The sequence below is a fragment of the Miscanthus floridulus genome, chromosome 12, assembly GCF_019320115.1.
Source record: "Miscanthus floridulus cultivar M001 chromosome 12, ASM1932011v1, whole genome shotgun sequence".
NCBI lineage: Eukaryota > Viridiplantae > Streptophyta > Magnoliopsida > Poales > Poaceae > Miscanthus > Miscanthus floridulus.
The window spans coordinates 44,666,221-44,689,039 of NC_089591.1; the positions used below are offsets into that span (position 1 = coordinate 44,666,221).

Genomic DNA, 22,819 nt, shown 5'->3' on the forward strand with positions numbered 1-22,819 from the left:
AGTTATGAAACTTTGTTGTTTACAACTATTTCATTTGAAATCATTTACTGCTTCAAAATTCTGCTTGAAATTAATATTTGAAATTATTGAAGAACTCTGATTTCTCTTTTTAATCTCTGGCTAAAATTTGTAACTAGTCTTTCTCCCTCATATTAACTTCAAATTTGATGATTTTTTTTTTCAAAAAAATTCTAAAATCATGCTCTATCAATTTATTGTGTTCTTACAACTATTATTTTGTCCATCTTTTCAAAAGACTGTGTTTTATCCATTTGAATTTTGAATTTTAAAAAAAATAGCAACTTCAAACGCCATTTTGAAACATTAAATGATTTCAGCTGAAAAAGACATAAACATAATGGTTGTAGAATTCATCAAGATCTACAACTTTTATTTTGGTTATTTCTTCATCCAATATAGTGGTAGTAACATTGTTTACAAATTTTACATATCTATATAAAATTTGTAAACAATGTTACTACCACTGTGTCGGATGATTAAATGACCAAAATAAAGTTGTAGATCTCTGAAAGTTATGGAACCTTATAGTTAACAACTTTTTATTTGATTTCATTTTGTCAAGAAAAACTATGTTTAAATTTCTCAAATTTGAAATTCGAATTTTTCAAATGACCTCGGATGGAGAAACAACAAAAAAACAAAGATGTAGATTCCAAAAAGTTATGAAACTTTATAATTGACAATTTTTTGATTTGAAATCATCTTGTCAAGGAAAACTACGTTTGAATTTCCAAAAAATTAAAATTTGAATTTTTAAACAACCTCAGATGGACAAACAGAAAAAAAACGTAAGTTGCAGATCTCGAAAAGTTATGAAACTTACAACTTTTTTATTTGAAATCATCTTGTCAAGAAAAACTATGTTTGATTTTTCAAATTTAAAATTCAAATTTTATAAATGACCTCGGATGGAGAAACTACTAAAATGAAAGTTGTAGATCTCGAAAAGTTATGAAACTTTGTAGTTGATAACTTTTTTATTTGAATTCGTTTATGACCTCAAACAATCAATTTAAAATCAGTTTAGAATAATACGTGGGAAACCAAAATCCAATATAGATACAAGTGAGTGTGAGGTGTAGTGGTAGAGGAGGGTAGGTGCGAGGGGTAGGTCACGGATTCGAGTCGGGAAGCACGCGATTTTCACGCGAAAAATGCCGTGACTTGCGGCTTCGACGGAGTGGGGGTGGCTGACCGATGAGGGCCTCTCTGGATTAAAAAAATCTTACTTTTTTCCTAGATATATGAATTTTTGGAAAACGAATTTGTAGGAGCGGCTGTCCAACCGTCCCTATAAATCTACGATTTATAGCAACACGATAGTAGGGGCGGTTGACCAAACAGTCCCTGTAAACCCATTTGAGCTGCTCCTACGACTCTTTAGTGTAGTAGTGCAAGATCGGATGATTATGCTCTCTACTTGTAGCTGCGTCATCGGGAATCAAGGACTTCCGTGGAGGGCTCAGAGGAGAGGTGCAGCTAGCAAGTGAAAGGAGGCAATGCTAATTAACGAGGACTGAGGAGGGGTGTCCAACGGTCTAACAGCCAGCATATGCTGGCTGGATCTCCTTGCAACATTGGCTATCCTGAGAACTTCGTCATGGGTCGATCATCTTCAACTTGTCTTTATTTCTCATCGCCTTTACTATGACTAGCGATGGTTAATTTGTTTGGGTTTTTGTGTTGCCCCTGAATCTGAGTGTTACCAGAATTTTCCTGGGTTATACTGCTGTTTTTCTGTAAGCGAACGCTAGACCAATTGGTCTGGCTGAGCGTTTTGCATCCTGCCGGTCAGAGTTTGAACTCTCTCGGGAGCAAATTTGTTGGTCGGAGGAGGCGCAATTTATCTGGACATTGAAAAAAATTTCCTCGTCTGCCCTACGCCAAAGCACAGGTCTAAGGCCAGCCCAGTCTCACGGGAGTTACGGTGCTGCTGTGTATGGGTGAGGACAGAGGTTCGGGGGTTTTCTCAACCTACATGAGAAGGTTTCTTCTTAAGCACAATGCCGGGCTGTCTTACCCCACGGATCGAGTTTTTTTTATATATATATATACTGCTGTTTTTCTGTAGGTTGAGATTGTTGAGGGAAACATTTTTAAACAGAAACATAACTTGAGCCTAGTGTGCCTGTAACTGTAACTGAACTGTAATCCCAAGGCAAGTGAATTTTACTTGAACACGAACAGAGCATTGTAGCACAAACTGATACTATTCGTAACGAGAGTACAAGACAGTTCCAAAAGTTTGAGTGTAGCGGAAGCTGACGGTGCAGAATGGCTGAAATATTCGGGAGCAGAGCTGTCGAGAACCCAGTGTGGCTGTGTGGGCCGTGAGGGGACGCCCGTCGAGCGTAGATATTTTTTTTTGTTCTTCTTTTGAAGCGGGACCTCAGTTGCACGTGAAGCAAGGCGACAACCAAATACAGCAGCCAGCAGCTTTGCGCAATCTTGTCCATATCCATGGAGCCATCTCGCACACCGGGCGGCACAACCGCACAGCCATGCTATATCTTCTCCTCTTCCTCAGCCGTCCGTCTCCATCGTCAAGGGGCCGGAGCACCGGAGCAGCTAGGGGATACGGCGGCGCCGGCAATGGCAGCGACCAGAGCATCACCTTTGCTTCTCTTGCTGCTCATCATCCAGCTAAACATGCTCTTCCACCTCCCCGACTCCTCCTCCTTCATCACCGCCCTCGCGCAGCCAGCTGATGAGCAACAGCAGAACACCAAGCAGCATCGCCAGCCCGCGCTGGTGCAGCGGACGTGCAACTCCACGAGCTTCTACGACGTCTGTATCGCCGCGCTCGCCGCGGACCCGTCCAGCTCCACGGCCGACGTCCCGGGCCTCTGCGCCATCGCCGTCTCCGCCGCGGCCGCCAACGCCTCCGGCACCGCGGCCTTCCTCGGCAACGCCAGCGACGCCGCGGCCACGCCCGAGGCGGACCGTGAGCTGCTCCGCACCTGCGCCGGCAAGTACGCCGCCGCGCGCGACGCGCTCCTGCAGGCGCGGGCGTCCCTCGCCGAGCAGGCCTACGACTACGCCTTCGTGCACGTCAGCGCCGCCGACGAGTACCCTGCCGTGTGCCGGACGCTGTTCCGGCGCCGCCAGCAGAAGCAGCGGGCGAGCAGGCCGTACCCGCCGGAGCTGGCCAAGAGGGAGGAGGCGCTGCGCCGCCTCTGCACCATCACCCTCGACATCATCTCCCTGCTGCAAAATCAGGAGCCCCAGTAATGTAATTGTCAGTCGGTTAGTGTCGATGTTCATGCATAAGGCCAGTCTCAATAGGGATTTCATAGAGTTTCATGTGCATTAAATATGCTGATATGACACTGTCTTAATGAAGAGAGAAGATAAAAGTTTCATGAGAGTAGAGAGAGTTTCATGGGGATAAAACTCTTCTGCACTATTTTCATAATATAGATGTGTTGAAAACTGGGAGATGAAACCCCACTGAAACTGGCCTAAGAGTACGTAGTGAAATGGACCAATGATCATTGATCAAGCATGCATGTCGTGAGTCGTGCTCGTGCAATGCAGTGCCGACACGAATACGACATGAATAGCTGTCCGCGGAATGAAAAAGGTTGCTCACGGACTGTTGTTTGCGGACGGGCATTGGCACAATTTGTCTCTACCTCTTGGACTCAACCACCTCCTCCCTCCTCACTCCTCCCTCGGTGCAGCACATCTTTTTCTTTTTACCCGAAAGCACAATGATGCTTTGCTTGCATCATGAGGAAGAAATCACTTGTGAGGATCCAATGAATACCTAAGAATCTCCGGCAAGCATGACTGAGAGAGTAGCTAAAGAACGGATGGAAAGCCGTCTCTTCAATGTTGTTATTGCATAGGACAGAATTGTAGTCGGTGCACATCTCGTTTTATATTTTGAGTAGTAATATAAAAACACCGGTTGCAAAGTAACCAATACATCTTGAAATCAGAAGTATTATCGCTAGATGTAATTTGTTCTAACTCATATGATCATGGATCATGAATCGGAGCCACGTACAAGACACGAAACATGCGAGGGCAGTTTTTTTAGAATAAAGAAAGACATGATCAAAGAATTCTTTCATTCTTTAATATTAGGTGTATATATATAGATTACTCTTTTCTTTAATATAATATAATACTACTAGCCAACATACCTACGCTTTACAACAGAACCAACAGTTTAGTTGTAATACGTTTTGGAATGGAACTCTCTGTCGTGGTTTTGTTGGTCAACGAATAATTATAATATATAACACAAGTATCTACTAGCAAATAAACATCACAAAAAGTCCATAAAATATTTAAATAATTTCAATGTAGACACAGTAGGGTAAAGCATGATTTTAGAAAAAAAAATTGGAACTTGTTTAATAATTTTCTAAGATAAACCAATTTTTTGTGATTTTCCTCATATTATACTAAATTATAGGATTTTTAATCGCATATAATTCTACAGGAAAACTATTTGATAATTTTTCAAAAAAATATAGTCTGATTTACACCACCTAAAGTATCAAGTTTAATTTATCCCATCGCAGCTGACATAGTGTGGTTGACGTATTCTACAGGAAAAATATTTGATAAATTAAAAAAAATCATTTATAGTCCAATTTACCACCTAAACTATCAATTTTAATTTATCCCCTTGCGGTTGACGTAGTGTGGTTGATGTGGCATTACGTTACACAAAGCCGCAATCCAAAAACAGTCATGAGAAATGGCTTTAAAATTTAAGAAGCTTAAAAACTAGGTTTTTATAAATGAGGTACAAAGTTTAGACTACCGTAATAGTTGAGAGATATTAAAGGAGAGTGTTAAATGGACTTTTTTTTTCTAGAGAATACAATTTTTTAAGAAAAAAAATTCTATCTGGTCTCCCTCAGGTACTATGCAAGTCTAATTTGCCTCCCTCAATTAGAAAATTGGCAAAATCCTGATCTATTATTAGAATTTATTTGAAAATTTATTTTGATTTAGAAATATATTTTTTAAAACACGCTCGATGTTTTTGTTCCTTGCTTAAAATTGTTTCCTTTTTTATTAATAAAATTACTCATATCTCAACGGAGGCCCAGTCCAACTGCCAATCAAGAGAGCAATTTTGACCGAAGTACCCCATCCCATGGCCTACATAGTCCAAAAAGGCCCGCTCTTGCTCTATTCTATGGGCCAGACCCAATGATGCAGTGCCTATAAGCAAGAAGGGCCCACTAAAGGGCAGTTGAAGCTGGGCCTAGCAGGCTAGCAGCTAGCACGTGGTGGTGCCGGCGACGGTGGTGGGAGACTGAGCGGCCGAGGAGGCGGCGCGGCATCTGTGCATCGCTCATCGCGCATCGCGGCGGCCCGAGGCCGCGAGCAGCACAGCAGGGCGCGCCAGGCGCCGGCGCGGCACGCGGTACCGCGCGACGGGCGAGCGCGCGGCCGGTCTCAGCGCCACGACGCATCAAAGCCGGCGCTAGACAGGGCGCTATCGCACTGCTGCACAGCTGTGCCTGCGCTGGGCCCTGGAGGATTGGTGACAGCACTCGCCAATTTGTGTTTTGCAGAATTGGGAGAAATCAAGTAAGTACATATAAACGCGGTTCCATTTCACTGATTCAGTTAGCTCCTATTTTGATTCTCAGTTTCCAGTTGTAGATAAAAAATGCAGATTGTTTAGCATCATTCTCTGCAAGACTATAATTCGTTATGTGGATTGCAGATTGTTATTTATCATACTGCCTGTTAATCATGCTCTAGTGAAGATTAATTGGTGTCCCGCATCATCTATTGATTTGTCATGGACAAATCACATATTTTACCTCTCCGAGCGATGTATTCTGGACTGTTCAGCTATGTTTTCATGTGAAACTGCTTTAAATTCCTATGCGGGTCTTGTATGGGACATTTGAACTCAGGTGGGCCCATGACTACCCTCTCCTCTCTTCCATAGCTGTCGCAAGTTCTATCTCCGCCTCATCCGTGGACGGTGCTGCTTTGGCTTAAGGCAAGCAGAACCTCTCCCGAATCTACCATTGCTTAGTTTAGCCATTAGCCCGTTAGGGTAAGGGTTTGTTGTTTCTAGACCAAGTTAGCGAGTCCACTGGTGGATTGGGAGCATATCAACCTTTTTTTTTTCTTATTGCCCAACCACTACATATGAGGACTTTGTCTGATCAAATTTGCTTTTGTTCCCGTTTCACCTAATCATATAAGGACTTTGGAGGAAAAAGCTGGGATATTATTTTTCGCGTGTTACGGGGTGCTTGCAGTAAAGGTGGTTAGATTACTTCGGAACAAGTAGTTCAATTTTGATAAGCATTGGGTTCTCTCAAGTTATGGGCCTCAATCAATTCTGATAAGTGTTGGAGCACAAGTTCTGTTCTGTTCAAGTTAAGGGCAACTTACTTCAAAATGGCAAACAAATGAAAAAGAAATATAAAATAAAACAAGTTCTGTTCTATTTGCGAAAGTTCTAATTATATGCTATATGTACAAACAACTTCACAACTGGCCAGGAAGCTTCAAAGGTTGGCAATGGAGATGAGGGCCCGGGAATCTGTAAGCACGTCAAAGGACCTAACTGGGGAAATCGCACCTTATGCCACCGCCCTACATGATGTGTTCCTCCAGTCCCATTGCTCATCGTGCTTCACCAAGTTACTGCCACAACCCCCCTGTGTAGTATCTTGCACGATTTGCTGTTCTCTTCGATACTGCTGTTCAGAGTGCTTTGGTGCAGATTCAGCAGTGCATTTTTCTTCTGGTGAATGTTGCTTCTTTGTGGACCACCTCAAGAGAGCCTCCCCTTCCTATGTTAGTGAAGGAACCAGTGATTTGCGTGCTGCCCTCCGCCTTCTTTATGTGCTTGAGATGCATGGTCTTGCTTCGTCTGATTCAATTGATAAGTACAGTAGAATTGGTGGACTTTCAGCAAGTGGTATTGAGAAAGTTTTGGAGGAAGGTGAGGTTATTGCTGAGAGGATGCTGGAGGGGAGCTTATTGATGTCATCTGCCAGAAAATCAAGGGCACATACTTCTTTTATTTTTTCCGATAGGCTTAAACTTGAGAAGATGGCATTATGGGCAGTGATTATCAATAGTGTTGAGGTGCAACTTAGTGAAGGATTAGCTATGGGAGTTGCAGTGTATGGCCCAAGCTTCTCATGGTTCAACCATAGTTGCTTTCCCAGTGCTTCTTACCGGTTTGTACTGGCTCCAAGGAATGAAGACTATGCTTCACAGAAATCAAAATCCTGTGTAGTCCCTGCTAGCAAAGGAGTTGCAGCTGATGTGGTAAAGGAAAATAATGACCATTTTGTTTAGGACCTACTAAACTTTTGCTTGTATCAATTCATATAAAGAGTAAGAAAAAATATTTGAATACTGTTCACAACATACTTTCATTATCATAAACAAGTGTTATTTGAATGTTTATACAGATATATGGTTCCCAAACACTTCTTTGACCACCAATTGTTCAAACTTTAAATAGTTGGAATCAAACAACACTTGTTTGTGACAATAAATTCAATTGTAATGTATTTGTAGAATAAGAAATGTAATAACATGAAAATATCTTTCTAGTATATGCCATTTTCACATGCTAAATCTAAATATTTATGAAGATACTCATGTTTAAAATTTCAAAAGTTTGACTACACACATTCTAGTTAGACAATACTTACTTATCTAGTATTTACTTTGAGACAAAATCGTGAAGTGTATTATTGTGTTTGTTTTTATTGCAGTGGCATGCTTGGCAATATGAAGAAGATCATTCTACTCATGGTACTTCATCACATTCGACTTTCACGTGCAACTGTTAAATTCATCACTCTAAACTTTCTCCGTAACTCTTTCTAGCACTGTGCAAATATGGCCCAAGAGTTGTTGTTCGTTGCATAAAACCAATTAACAAGGGAGATGAAGTTTGCATAACATACATTGATATTCTCCAGACCAGGGTACTATTTCTTGAATTTTTCTGAACCCATATTTGTATGTTTTCCCTGACACATTAAGTCAGTATATCCATGATATTATAGATCTCAATATATATGTTTCCAAGAATCTAATCAAGGTTTACTTGTGCAGTTCATTGTAGTGTGTGCTACTTGAGTTACTGTCACACCCAGTATTTAATGTTTACATGACCGATATATCATATTTGCCCTTAATTTTAGAATTTTGGACTGTAATTTAGTACAAATTATCAAAGGACATAACAGTCTCACTCAGTTTTGGTACTTTTTGTTTCTTTTGAGCAGCTGTTGTTTGTTGATACATGATACAGTGCCCTGATTAGTAGTGTATTGCTTGTATGCTTATGCAAAAAATTATCTTTACTCACACGGTTACACCTACTGTATTCTGCAAGTTACACACCAGCGTCTAGTGCATAGCTACGCAACTTGATAAAATTGTCAACTTGTTTTGAGAACTTTGGTTTCCCTGCTTTTTAGCAGAGGAAAGCAAAATGTTGACTAGCCCTTGTTAAGTAATCTGCTGCTCTCCTCTGTACGCGCGGCAAGGGCAGACATCGAAAGGGCTCTCCTGCAGCTACACTGTAGCTGCTGCAGGGGCATGTGCCGAAAGGCTCCCCTGCCGCACTGTAGCCACAGCAGAGGCAGGCGCCAAAGTCAGGTCCTGCTGTCACATCTAGTCACTGTAGCAGCATGGCAGCCTGACATGTCTGTGTACTAGGATTAAATGGGTAGAGTTGTATATATAGCTTCTCACTGCAACTCAGTAAAGTGAGCGAGTTCATTTTTGCCATTTGCTCTGCAGAACTCTGGCCAACGCTGGTGCTTGTGCTGTGTGTGTGCGCGCTCTGTTCTCCCTCCCTTCTTTTACCTCTAGCAATAGTGTGTGGTCGGCAACGCCGGTGAGCGGTCGGCTCACCCGTGTGGAAGATCCAGGGGGCCAACAAGTGGTATCGGAGCCATACAAGCGTCGTCACCGAACTAACCGCTGGCGATGACGGACGGTTTGGAGATGGGCGACAGCAGCGGCGCTGCTGTAGCTGCCCAGCCAAGACAGGAGGTCGTCATGCACACGGTGCGGGAGGTCAGCGGCACCAGTTGGCCGACGCTGACTCGTACCAACTATGGCGAGTGGGCGGTTGAAAGGTCCTAATGGCTAGAGGGGGGTGAATAGCCTATTCAAATTTCTACAACAACACTTAACATACCGGTTAGATAATTATGAGACGAAGCGAGTGTTGCGCTAGCCTACTAAAAATGCAAGCCACCTACCACAATTCTAGTTTATGTAGTTTCTATTCACACAATAACTATGTCACTATACTAAGTTAGTGTGCTCTCAAAGGCTAACTAAAGAGCCACACTAACAAAATTAACAAACTCTCACAACTAGCTACACTAAAGAGCTTGACAACTAGTTTGCGATAATATAGAGAGTGAGCAAGATGGTTATACCGCCGTGTCGAGGAAGGAGCCAATCAATCACAAGAATGAATACCAATGAAGACCAATCACCTCGGAATCAAATGATGAACACAATGATTTTTACCGAGGTTCACTTGCTTGCCGGCAAGCTAATCCTCGTTGTGGCGATTCACTCACTTGGAGGTTCACGCGTTAATTGACATCACACGTCAAACCCTCAATAGGGTGCCGCACAACCAACACAAGATGAGGATCACACAAGTCACGAGTAATTTACTAGAGTATATTTTGGCTCTCCGTCGGGGAAAGATCAAGAACCCCTCACAATCACCACGATCGGAGCCGAAGACAATCACCAACCTCCTCTCGACGATCCTCACTGCTCCAAGCCGTCTGGGTGGCGGCAACCACCAAGAGTAACAAGCGAATCCCGCAGCGAAACACGAACACCAAGTACCTCTAGATGCAAACACTCAAGCAATGCACTTGTATTCTCTCTCAATCTCACAAAGATGATGAATCAATGATGTAGATGAGTGGGAGGGCTTTGACTAAGCTCACAAGGTTGCTATGTCCAATGCAAATGGCCAAGAGAGTGAGCTTGAGCCGGCCATGGGGCTTAAATACAAGCCCCCACGAAATAGAGCCGTTGTACCCCTTCACTGGGCACAACACGGGGTGACCGGACGCTCCGGTCCATATCGACCTGGACGCAGGACTCCAGCGTCCGGTCGTGCGATGTATGCCACGTGTCCCCTCTCTTCAAATACAGAGCAGCCCGATCCCAACGGTCAAGTGATGACCGGACGCGCTGCTGCGAAGTGACTGGATGCTTGACCTCAGCGTCCGGTCGTTTCCAGTAAGCATCCAGAGACGACTTTTCACGACCGGACGCGTCCAGGTCATGCTCGACCGGACTCACCCAGCGTCCGGTCACGCGGTGACTCTTCTGTGCGTTGCCACATCAGTCCGGACCGGACGCACCCTGTCAGCGTCCGGTCACCAAATGACCCAGCGTCCAGTCGAAGACCGACGTCAGCGTCTTTGCTGTATCATTGACCGGACGCACCAGGTCCCACTAAGACCAGCGTCCGGTCACAGCGTGACTAACTCCTTTTCAACTCTATCTTCTTTACCCTTGCTCAAATGTGCCAACCATCAAGTATATCACCATGTGCACATGTGTTAGCATATTTTCACAAACATTTTCAAGGGTGTTAGCACTCCACTGTATCCTAAATGCATATGCAATGAGTTAGAGCATCTAGTGGCACTTTGACAACCGTATTTCGATACGAGTTTCACCCCTCTTAATAGTACGGCTATCGATCCTAAATGTGATCACACTCACTAAGTGTCTCGATCACCAAAACAAAATAGCTCCTACCATTTATACATTTGCTTTGAGCCTTTTGTTTTTCTCTTTCTTCTTTTCAAATCCAAGCACTTGATCATCACCATGGCATCACCATCATCATGTCATGGTCTTCATTTGTTTCATCACTTGGAATGTGCTTCCTATCTCATGATCATTTGATGAACTAGGTTAGCACTTAGGGTTTCATCAATTCACCAAAACCAAAAGTAGAGCTTTCAGCGGTGACTATGAAGGTCAAGCTTAGAGCCCGACGACTCTGGAATGTTATTGACAAGGGCACCGACAATAAAGAAGACGACATGTCAGCGTTGGAGGCTATCCTCGCTGCTGTGCCAGTGGAGTACAGGGAGCCTGTTGGGGGCGAAGAACTCTGCTAAGGAGGCGCGGGAGGCCATTACAGCGATGCGCGTCGGCTCCAACCGCGCAAAGGTGGTGACGTCCCAGCTGCTGAAGCAGGACTACGCCACCCTCAAAATTAAGGATGGTGAGTCGGTGGAGGACTTCTCCCTCCGCCTGCAGTCGCTCATCAGCAAGCTGAGGAGCCACGGCGTCACCATCGACTGAAGAAGAGACGGTCTCCAAGTACCTCCACTCCGTGCCGGTGAAGTACATCCAGATCACTCTCTTCATAGAGACAATGCTGGACTTGTCCACCCTCACCATTGAGGATGTGACAGGTCATCTGCGGGCGGTGGACGAGCGCATGGAGCAGGCCACAGCAACGACGGATAGCGGCAAGCTGCTGCTGACAGAGGAGTGTTCTGCCCGGATGAAGAAGTCCGGGGAAGCCTCCTCCAGCCGCGGTGACGATAGCAAGCGCCGCGGCAAGGCTTCTTCGATGAAGAAGAAGATGGTTGACTCCAACGCCTGCCGGCACTGCGGGAAGACGGGCCATTGGGCAAAGGAGTGTCCAAATCACAAGCAGGGGAAGAAGGCTGAGGCTCATTTAGCGCAGGCTAATGAGGATGATGACGCCACTCTCTTGATGCGACGTTCTGTGCACTGCACGACGTTGAGGCGAAGGAGAAGGGAGAGGTGATGGCAGTGGAAGGGCATGGCAAGGCTCTGAAGGCTGTCAACCTCGACGAACCGCGCGCCCAAGTGCACCTCGGACGTGTGGGCGGCGAGCAGGAGCAACGGTGGTTCCTGGACTCCGGCGCCAGCAACCACATGACGGGCTCCAAGGAAGCCTTCTCTGAGCTCGAAGGCAACGTGACCGGCACGGTGAAGTTCGGTGACGGCTCAAGGATGGCGATCCAAGGGCGCGGCACCATCATCTTCAGGTGCCAGAACGGTGAGCACCGCACGCTGACTAGATGTGTACTACATCCCGTAGCTGTGTTCAAGCATCAGGCAGTTGGACGAGCGTAGGATGCGAGGTACTGATCGAGAGAGGGATCCTGAAGATTCGGGATCGGGAGCGGCGTCTTCTCGCGAAGGTAAAACGCTCACGTAATCGATTGTACCTGCTCGACTTAAAGGTGGAGCAACTGGTGTGCCTGGCAGCACGGCACACCGAGGAGCCGTGGCTATAGAATGTCCTGGTTCGGCCATCTCAGCTTCCACGCGCTCGGTCGGCTGGAGAAGATGGTCCGAAGGCTGCCCCACATCAAGCATGCAGGCGAGCTGTGTGACAGCTGCCTGGCCGGGAAGCAGAGGAGGTTGCCGTTCCCAAAGGCGGCCAAGTATCGCGCGGCGGACACTCTCGAGATCATCCACGGCAATCTCTGCGGGCCAATCACGCCAACCACAAACGGTGGTCGATGGTACTTCCTCCTGCTCGTGGCTGATTGCAGTCGCTATATGTGGCTGCAACTCCTAACGAGCAAGGACGAGGCGGTGGAGGTGATCAAGAAGTTCAAGGCGCACGCGGAGGCAGAGAGCGGCAAGAAGCTGCGTGCGCTGCGGACTGATTGCGACAGCGAATTCACTTCGGTGGAGTTCGCTGCATACTGCGCGGGTCAGGGTGTGGCGCGACACCACACCGTGCCGTACTCGCCACAGCAGAATGGCGTGGTGGAGCGGCGGAATTAGACGGTGGTCGGCATGACTCAATCCATGATGAAGGCCAAGAGCATGCCGGCAAGGTTCTGGGGTGAGGCAGTGACCACGGCGGTGTTCATCCTCAACCGCGCGCCCACAAAGGCCCTGAAGGGAAAGACGCCGTTCGAAGCTTGGTATGGGCGCAAGCCAAGCGTGTCCTTCCTCCAGACATTCGGCTACATCGGCCACGTCAGGAAGACGAAGCCGATCCTCACCAAGCTGGAGGATAGGAGCACATCGATGGTGCTCCTGGGCTACGAGGAAGGTACCAAGGCGTACTGGCTCTATGACCCACGCGGAGGCAAGGTGGTTGTCTCGCGCGACGTCATGTTCGACGAGGCGTGCCTGGGACTGGGATAGTCCGGGCACGGGGGAAGCTTGCGGCTTCACCAGTACTTTCGTCGTCGAGCACTTGGTCATCCACGGTGGTGGAGACGCTGGAGAGGAGGTGCCGAACCACTCCAGCAACAGAGCCGAGCACTCCTGGGGCGGTGCCGAGCACTCCGGGAGGGGTGCCTGAGCGGTCCTGCTGTGGTGCCGACCACTCCATGATGGGTGCCGAACGCTCCCGTAGCGGAGCCTGAGAGGTCTTGTCCGTGGTGCCGACCACTCCAATACTGGTGCCGAACACTCCTGCAGTGGTGCCAACCACTCCAGGAGTGGTGACGAGCGGTCCAAGAGTAGTGCCGAGCACTACAGGCGGTGTGCTGAGCACTCTAGGTGTTGTGCCGACCACTCCGGCGGAACAGGAGACTCCATCGACTGCCGATCGAGTTCGCCTCACCTCCAAGCGACATCACAGAGTTCGTGGATGCTTTCCACGACGGTGAGGAGGTGCTGGTTCCGCAGGCTGGACGACATCGTCGGCGACACAGGGTCCCTCAGGCCTGGCGGGTCGGCTGCTCATTGACCCAGAGCTGCTTCTCGTCAGTGCAAAGGAACCACCCACGTTCGCACTGGCCGAGCGCGATGCAAATTGGCGACGGGTGATGCTACAGGAGATGAAGGCGATCGAGGAAAACGAGATTTGGGAGCTCGTCGATCCACCTCCAAGATGTTGTCCGATCGGCCTGAAGTAGGTGTACAAGGTCAAGCGGGATGAGCGCGGCGCCATTGTCAAGCACAAGGCGCGCCTCGTCGCCCGATGCTTTGTCCTGCGCGAGTGCATCGACTTCGAGGAAGTCTTTGCGCCGGTAGCGCGCATGGAGTCTATCCGACTGCAGCTGGCTTTGGCAGCGGCGAAGGACTAGCGCGTCTATCACCTGGACATAAAATCGGCCTTCCTCAACGGCGAGCTGGTCTATCACCTGGACGTAAAATCGGCATTCCTCAACGGCGAGCTGGCGGAGACGGTCTTCGGTAGGCACCCTCCGGGTTTCGCCGTCAAGGGAGCGGAGCACAGGGTGCTCTGACTGCGCAAGGTGCTCTACGGGCTGCGGCAAGCCCCGCGAGCGTGGAACGTCAAGCTTGACGCCACGCTGGGCGAGCTTGGGTTCCTGCGGTGCGCAATCGAGCACGCGCTCTACACGTAGCGATGGGGGAAGGAGGAGCTCGTCGTCGGCGTGTATGTGGACGACTTGATTGTCACCGGCGCGCGTGCGGAGGACATCGATAGCTTCAAGCGCGAGATGGCGGCTCGTTTTTGAATGAGCGATCTCGGCGCGCTCTCCTACTACCTCGGCATCGAGGTGAGACAGGGGAAGGAGGCGTTCACGCTCGGTCAGAGCGCGTACGCCTCGAAGCTGTTGGAGCGGAGCGGCATGGCTGTGTGCAAGCCGTGCGTGACTCCGATGGAGGAGCTGCTGAAGCTGACGAAGGCTAGTACCACGGCGAAGGTAGATGCAACACTCTACCGGAGCATCGTCGGTGGTCTGCGCTACCTAGTCCACACGAGGCCGGACACTGCGTTCGTTGTGGGCTACGTCAGCCGCTTCATGGAGGATCCCCGAGAGGATCACTGAGCCACGGTGAAGTGGCTGCTGCGCTACGTCAAGAGGACGGTGGATCAGGGGATCGTCATCCCCAAGACCAGCGGAAGTGGGCTGCAGCTCACTATGTTCAACGATGTAGACATGGCGGAGGACATCGACGGATGGCGGAGCACCTCTAGCGTGCTCATCTTCCTCGGCTCGGCTCCAATCTCATGGTTGTCACTGAAACAGAAGGTGGTGGCGCTGTCCACGTGCGAGACAGAGTACGTGGCTGCGGCCACAGCGACATGCCAAACTGTGTTGCTGCGCCGGCTGCTGGGCGAGCTGACCGGTGTGGAAGCTCACCCACCAGCACTGATGGTGGATAACCAGCCCGCCATCGCCCTCGCGAAGAATCTGGTTTTCCACGACCAGAGCAAGCACATCGACGTCAAGTTCCACTTCCTCAGGGACTGTGTCGATGGAGGGCAGATCGTCATCGAGTTCATCGAAACTGGTCGGCAACTCGCGGACGTCCTCACCAAGCCGCTCGGCCGTCTTCGGTTCACGGAGCTGAAGAAGGTGATCGGCATGAATGAGGTTCTAGGGTTAGCAGCAGGATTAGGGGAAGAATTGTTAAGTAATCTGCTGCTCTCCTCTTTACGCGCGGCAGGGGCAGGCACCGAAAGGGCTCCCCTGCTGCTGGCAGCCTGACATGTCTGTGTACTAGGATTAGATGGGTAGAGTTGTATATATAGCTTCCCACTGCAACTCAGTAAAGTGAGCGGGTTCAGTTTTGCCATCTCCTCTGCAGATCTCCGGCCAACGCTGGTGCTTGTGTTATGTGTGTGCGCTCTGTTCTCCCTCCCTTCTACCTCTAGTCATAGTGTGTGGTCGGCAACGTCGGTGGGCGGTCGGCTCACCCGTGTGGAAGATCCAGGGGGCCAACAGCCCCTTTCGTTTTGATGTAGCCTTCTATACTACAGCACTAATGTTTTCCATGAATGATTAGTCAATGGATAATGGTTATCTTAGTAAAATTTTGGCGATATTGTCAAAGTACCAGATTGAGACCAACATGTAATGTCCATAGATGGAAATAAACTTTCATGGTATTTGTACTGATTGTATTTCAAATTAAATATTTTATTCACTTATGTTGGCATGCTCATAAGAAATCTTTACAGGACGCAAGACATTCTGATTTGTGGTCAAAGTATAAATTTATTTGTTCTTGCAAGCGCTGTATTGCATCACCAGAGCCATACACTGATCTTATTTTGAATGTAAGAATGAAATCTGAGAGAAAATGTTCTGATTATTTACTTGCCTCTTTTAGTATGCTTCATTAGTATTGATATGAAGCATTTGTACTGTGTTTATAAGTGATTAGAGTTTCCTACTTTTACATTGTTGCACAGTTCTGTAAACTATTAGCAAATTGCATCAATTTGCTCTGCCATAACACTTTGAACAACAATTGATGGTATTTGAAACTTAGCTTTTCTTTGTTAGGAAGCAAACTGATCCCACTGAGAAAGCAGAGATAAAATAAAGAGAAGAATAAAACTAAAATAGGGAGTCTGGTCAGTGGAAAACTAAAGCCATATCGGTAAAGCTAGCTCTATGCATGTGTAGTTAACAAACAGACTCTACTTTCAGCCATTGCTAATACTGATATTTTATTTTGTGCCCATTCTATACATTTGTAGCAGGTCCATTTTTCTTATTTCATGTGTTGCTGGTTGTTGTAATTTTTGTGGAAAATGTTTAATTTTCCTAATCAGTGTTGATGTGCCTACTTAATCCAGTGTGATGCGAAGGACTTGGATAAAGCAGAGGATACTGTTACAACTCCAGCAATTGAGGATTTGGGTGATATACTACAACAGGCAATATCTGAGTACACGTCAAATGATGACCCTAAAGCTTGCTGTGATATGATTGAAAGCATGCTTTCCAATAACTTGGTGAGTGGTTTGAAGCAAGAGGAAATTTCAGGGAGAAAACATATACTACACCCTCTTCACCATATCTGTCTTACTGCTTACATGACACTTGCCTCTGCTTACCGGTTTCGTGCCTTAAGTTTAGAGGCTGTCTGTTTAGATGGAGAAAATACTGATGACTTTTTTAGAATGGCTAGAGCAGCAGCAGCGTATTCATTGTTACTTGCAGGGACTACACACCATTTGTTCTTATCTGAATGTTCTTTTATGATTCCCCTGTCTCATTTTTTGTTAAATACTGGACAGTCTCTGTTATATCTTGTTGAGTCTATCAAGGGAAAGACAAGGCAAAATATAGCTGAGGCTCGGTTCAGCTCTTCTTCATGTCCAACAAGTTCTACAAAAAATGATTCTCCACCATACCATGAGTTTAGATCAACCTGTGAAGCGTTTGGCAAGCAAATGTTATCTTTGTCATTGCATTGCTGGTCGTTTCTAGTGCAAAGTTTACCCAGCCTGGAAAAGGTAAAGAACCCCATGGAATTTAGTATGCTTGGAACAACAACATATCAGTCTGTCCTTTCTGAGGAAGATCATGTCAACCTTTCTGCACATCAGCCAGTAGGTTTCACGAAGAAACAAACGGAGTGCATTCTTAGTTTGGCTCTATGTTGTATCTCCTATTGCAAATATCTGGCAAGTATATGCTATGGTCCACAACATTATCTGGCAGATCATGCAAAATATCTACTTGAAGGTATCGATCTTGCACAATGAATTCTCTTTCTTGGCACAGGTGTGTTGTAAAATCTTATGCTCCTAGGAGTTAATGTTCAATGTGTGTATTATCAAGGCTGTTGAGCTTATTTTCTATATGATTGTATGCTAAGCTCATTATTTCATTTGTATGCAAGCACCATTTTTCTATACTTTTTGGTCACTGAGAAGTTGTACCATTGATATTGTACCTTTCTGACTTTTCTGTTTGTTCTGATGAAGAAAAGTTAATAATCTTCAGTTGCACTGGGTTTCACATTACATCGTACATCTATGGTTTCAAACTTCACTTAATACAGAGTTATCTGAAACTGGGTTCTTAGATTTTGTATCCAAAAGTTGATCTCTAATTCATTTTTTTTCCTTGACTTTTCTCATTATGCAACGAAAAAGTATGCACACGCTTTCTGGTTAGGATGCAAATTCTTATTTTTTGCGGCTCATGGAATCTGTGGCTGGGCCATGAAAGGCAATCATTTATGGTTTGAACAAATGTGCAAGTAATATTATTTTATTTATTCTTTAAAGATGTTATGGTTGATGAAAGATGCTTGTATCATTTATCACAAAAGTTGCACATTTTGGCAGCTCACTGAAGAGTGGTCTCACATTCACCAAGCAATTATTTAGGAGATTCTCTTGCGACATTTTAATAAGACAAGGAAAGGAACACAAATGCGCATTACTTTTGGGCTACTTTGTCGTGGTTCAATGAACTGAAAACACTGTCCACTTGATTAAGAATATCATTCTCTCCCTGGATAGGGGTTTTGGAGGTTGGCATTGGTCCTGATGAAATTGTTTTCTAGCAATAATGCAAGTAAAAGAGAAAAAAAATCATGTATTCAGACTTCAGTGACATGGTAACAGCTCATTGTTATGAATAAAATAGTGATGTCTGGTTCAACTGAATTAGACAGAATGAGCCCACTTTGTCAAGTTACTAGTAGAACTGAAAGTCGGAGTTTCTGCGGAGTTGTTCAATGTGGTATTCGTTTTTGTTCCTTGTGTCTCCTGATATGAATGTAAATCTGTTCCCCAAAAAAAAAAAAAAAGCTTCTCCAATTTTAGCTCTATTCTAAATTATAAGATGTTTAGTTTTTTTAGATACATGGTTCTTGCTATGCATCTATATATATACTATGTCGAGATACCTAGCTTTTATTATGTACAAACCAGAACAACATATAATTTGGAACTTAGGGAGTATTACTTTAGTCAGTTTTAATCTTATTTACACTTTGCAAGTATCTCGATAATGCTAGTGTAGTGGAGAAACATATAAACAAATGAACAACAATCATTTTCATGCAATTGCCATTTCTTATTTATCTTTATGGTGGTTCATTCACTACACCTCAACGTACTTTTGCAAAGCAAGTAACTCAAAACTCAACTCTAGCTGCAAGCTTATACTACATATTTTGGTATTTATGATTAGTGAGGTACATGTTTAAGGCTAAAGGTTTGGCTCTTATGTTCATATACCACTATAGGTTCAACTCCAATAAGCCAACGACCAGTGCTGCTATTTTGTCACTGGAAAACGGCTGACACTACTGACTGCAGTGGAGGCTACAACAAGCCCGGCTCGGACGAGTATACTACCGGTTCAGGCAGGAACAACACTGTTTACAGGATGGGATGGGATGGGATTATGTGTTACATGTATAGTTGATCCCATCGTAACTCCAGTGTCGAGGTATCAGTTTTGTAATAACTCCATCGTAAGTCCAGTGTAATGTTCCCCGGTGTGTATCAGTGTGTGTATGTACCACTCTACGTTCTGTACTGTGCTTTGACACGCACGATATGTAACTCTGCTTTGTCTGTACTTGCATGAATGGGAAATACGATGGTTGGTTATGTTTGTATAATAATAACTCATATGTGTACCTTGTATGCTTAACCGATGAAACTGGAAGTCAGATATTGATGTGGACTGCCATGTAGACTAGAGAAGCAAGCAGGTGGCTGTGTGTTTTCCCTGACGGCAGCTGCCATTTCCACCCCCATGTTCACGTTCAACTGCTGCCATTACTACTCCGAGAGCTTCGTTCAGTGCTTATCGATTCCACCGGTTGCATGTGTACGAGTGCCTAAACGAAGATTATAATCTATATATGTTTTGTTTAAAGATCGTCATGTAACTGTCATTCGATCGGCTGGTAATTACACACTGTGGGCATGTTCGTGTATCATCGGACATGTGTACTCCGCATGCTGTATACGTGCTCCCATCCGCGCACTGCCGACAACCGGTCACGTAGTAAGATCATTTTTTTTCTTGGGGAGGACGGAGGGACGATCTATATATATCCACGTACGACTAGCCGTTGATTGCTGACAGCTACGGTTCGATGAAGCGCCACTTGAAAACCACATGCTACTGTACCACGTGGTTTGTAAACAGTTTGGGTCGGCAAAGTACTTAGCGTGCATCAGTCCATAGTGTAAAGGCCTGTTCACTTGAACTTATTAGCCGGCTTATCAGCTAAAATATATAGTATTTTTCTTTCACAAAAAATCAACTTCAGCCGGCTTATCAGCTGGTTTTAAGTGTAACAAATGAGAGAGAGAGAGAGTTTTGTGTCCAGAAAATATATAAGTTTGTAAGCATATATGTAACGAACCGCAATTAGCTTAGTGCTGCTGTCCACTGCCATTTATGTGGCTCCTCGCCCCTGGCATCTTATTGGAGTAATATATCTAGTCGTTTCACATGATTCATTTTTTTTTTTTGCCCAAAAAGAGTGATATTAGATTATTACTAGTCCAGGGCCTTCCTGGGACAGCTCCACCAGCTCAAAAATTGGATATGGGATTCACCTAGATTCATGGTGGAGCAGCTCCACCGGTGGACCTGATGGAGCCAGAGGTGTTTGATACATCGCCGCCTCTATCTCTATCACACTGACAACTTGGGCCCAAGCGTTAGTGGGAAAAAGTCACGGTCTTTGTTCCTCCCAGCGAGCACCGGCGCAAGGAAAAAATATCGTGAAGAGGGACGGGAGGGCGCGGCCGGCCAGGGCTCACAGCTCCTGCGCAACAGCCTAGGGATCTCGCGGCCGGCCCTGGCTCACGGCGAGGCCACGGCCGGGCGCAGCCACAACACCGGTGAGTGCGGGTAGGCTCGCTGTGAGAGGGGAAGGTGTGCTCGCGATGGCGTTTCTCCTCTGACGGCCAGGCTCCAGCGGGCGCTGCTCCGGCGGCCCCACGACTGCCAGGCATGTATCCGGCGGCCTCGCGACGGCCAGGCATGGCTCCGGCAGCTGTAACACCACTGGTGTTACGAGCTCGCTAAGCACTGAGATTATGGCCTGAGAAATAGATCAATAAAGATAGCAAGTTACGTAGATGGGCATGCAATTTTAAATTTTTGGAGAATAAATATTGTTAGCTAGTATTTTGGGGAGCGTAGAAATCGATTTGAAATTAAATCAACTCTTTTTGGTTAAGTCGGCAAACAAATAAGCTTATATTTAAAATGCTATCTTTGGCGAATTATATTGTGGAAAATACCTAAAAAGGGCTTAAATATTTTGTTCCTATGGGTTAGCATGAAGTATAGACTTCCGCGTGATGTACTTGTTGGGTAAAGTTAAAGGGGTTTAGACCATTTAAAAATGATGACAAAAGTCCAAATTGAAATCCTTAGCCTTTCTAAGTTTGGAAAGGCAGTAGACAGCGTCATTTTGACGTTTAGAGTATAACTAAAATATTTAAACACTAACCTCATGTTTTTACATAGTGGGTTGCATCAAGGCGAGTGCTTGAGCACGGAGCAGGGCGTAGTTGCGTTAAGGGTTACGATGCTCACTCAAAAATTGGTCAAACTTCACTAGAACACATTGGAAGCATGTCTTTGGCTCTCTGTTCGTGAACCAACATTTAAGTAACGAGCTTACCTTGGCACTTGTTTATCTTTTTCTCTAGCTACTCTTTGAGCATAACGATTGTCTTGGTAGGGACCGGGTAGTGTTGGCTTTGAACTAGCATAAGTGGTTGAACCTTAGACGAGACGATTACTGTTTTTGTTTAGATTTAAAATGCGTGCACGACACTGGTTTCGACCGTTCAGTCCTGTGGTCGCGGTCACCGCATCCACGACGTTATGCCGTCGTGTTCGGGCGTGCCACACGCGTGTGCCGTGCCCGCCTTTCCCGTTGCCCTACAGTCGCCACACGGGCACGCCGTTGCCGTTGGCTGCCCCGGTCGTGGTCACTGCCATTGGCCGACCCCGTTGCGGTTTGCTGCACGCCAGGCTGGGCCGACGCCACGGCGGCCACCGTCAGGGTGACATGGCGCTTTTCTCACCGCACGAGCCACTTACCCCGAAGTAGCTGCCACCATCCGTTGTCTCGTCGAGCTACTACCTTTGTCGTGGTGTCAATGCTCTTCCCGCGTGCTTGATGTTCCGCTACCGCCGCCCGCTCTCGGCCAAGGCCAAGCGGTCCCATCTCGGCACCTCATGGCATGCTCCCTTGGGGCCTCACCGTGTGGGTGTTTCTGCTCATTTAACGCAACCTTGGTCGAGGTTGTCCGAGCTGTGAGCCCGCTGCCTCGTCCGCCTAGCCACCGACGGAGCGCATCGTGGCGTAAGCTTGTGTGCGTGGTTCGTGATATCCCACTTCGATTTAGTGTTCCCGTACCTAGGATTGGAGGTAGGCTAGCTAGTTGACCCGCTCGAGACCCTCAATCCTCTCTGGTCGGCCGGGTTCGGGAATTTTCGAGCCGCCGGTCATCTCGCCCCAAACAGAGCACGATTTGGGGGTAAGCCCAAATCCAACAGTAAAGGATCAATTGACGACGTTTTGGAGCTTGTCTTGACCCCCTAGGGCTGGTGCTCATCTTCTTTTAGCTAGGGTGCTCGTCGATGGCATGGTGACGCGCTGTGTCTGCCTCGGAGCAACGCCACCGTGCTCACGCGCACGTGGCCAGGTCACCTCGGCCCTCCTCTACCTCCATGGCCACCACAACGCAGACTGCGGTGAGCCACTGCTACTTCCCCTCCGTCTCTACCTCTATGTTAGTATCCTAGGTCGCTGGAATGCTCGTGCCGTGATGGCGGGCAGTCCGGTAGCACGGACAGAGCGCTAGGGTCATTGTCTATCTCCCAACCACCGTCCAGGAGTCCGGCTTGGCCCCGTGATGCTCGTCGGCTTGCTCGGTTAGCCAGTGCCTCGCTCTGCCGACCGGCGTAGGTGTGTAGTGTCGGCCGGGGTCGTGCTGTCGTGCGCAGGGGCGCCAGGGACCCCCTAGTTGAGAAGGTGATTTAATCCAGGGTGCTTGATGCAAAGTTCGAGTCTACTGCAATAGTGTTTCATGGCGACGCTAATTATCCCAAAACGTAGG

The 22,819-nt window shown here is 46.8% G+C and overlaps 2 protein-coding genes across 2 annotated transcripts; both read left to right on the forward strand.

The window, feature by feature from the left end:
• Positions 1-2,538: 2,538 nt before the first annotated feature.
• Positions 2,539-3,615, forward strand: LOC136498541 (pectinesterase inhibitor 28-like). Its single transcript, XM_066494446.1, has one exon. It carries the CDS (start codon positions 2,614-2,616, stop codon positions 3,250-3,252), a length of 639 nt encoding a protein of 212 aa, XP_066350543.1. The 5' UTR covers positions 2,539-2,613; the 3' UTR covers positions 3,253-3,615.
• A 1,652-nt stretch (positions 3,616-5,267) lies between these two features.
• Positions 5,268-18,043, forward strand: LOC136498497 (protein SET DOMAIN GROUP 41-like). Its single transcript, XM_066494418.1, has 6 exons — positions 5,268-5,580; positions 6,516-7,293; positions 7,749-7,788; positions 7,864-7,964; positions 15,926-16,024; positions 16,550-18,043. The coding sequence occupies exons 2-6, from the start codon at positions 6,535-6,537 to the stop codon at positions 17,462-17,464; spliced, it is 1,914 nt and encodes a 637-aa protein (XP_066350515.1). The 5' UTR covers positions 5,268-5,580; positions 6,516-6,534; the 3' UTR covers positions 17,465-18,043.
• Positions 18,044-22,819: the final 4,776 nt, after the last annotated feature.

What these genes read in the sequence shown, in the direction of transcription:
- LOC136498541 (XM_066494446.1), top strand. Translation starts at nt 2,614, where the DNA reads ATGGCAGCGACCAGAGCATCACCTTTGCTTCTCTTGCTGCTCATCATC.
- LOC136498497 (XM_066494418.1), top strand. Translation starts at nt 6,535, where the DNA reads ATGGAGATGAGGGCCCGGGAATCTGTAAGCACGTCAAAGGACCTAACT. An exon ending in AAGGAGTTGCAGCTGATGTG is followed by an intron (nt 7,294 to 7,748) that starts GTAAAGGAAAAT and finishes TTTTTATTGCAG; the next exon opens with TGGCATGCTTGGCAATATGA. An exon ending in AGAAGATCATTCTACTCATG is followed by an intron (nt 7,789 to 7,863) that starts GTACTTCATCAC and finishes AACTCTTTCTAG; the next exon opens with CACTGTGCAAATATGGCCCA.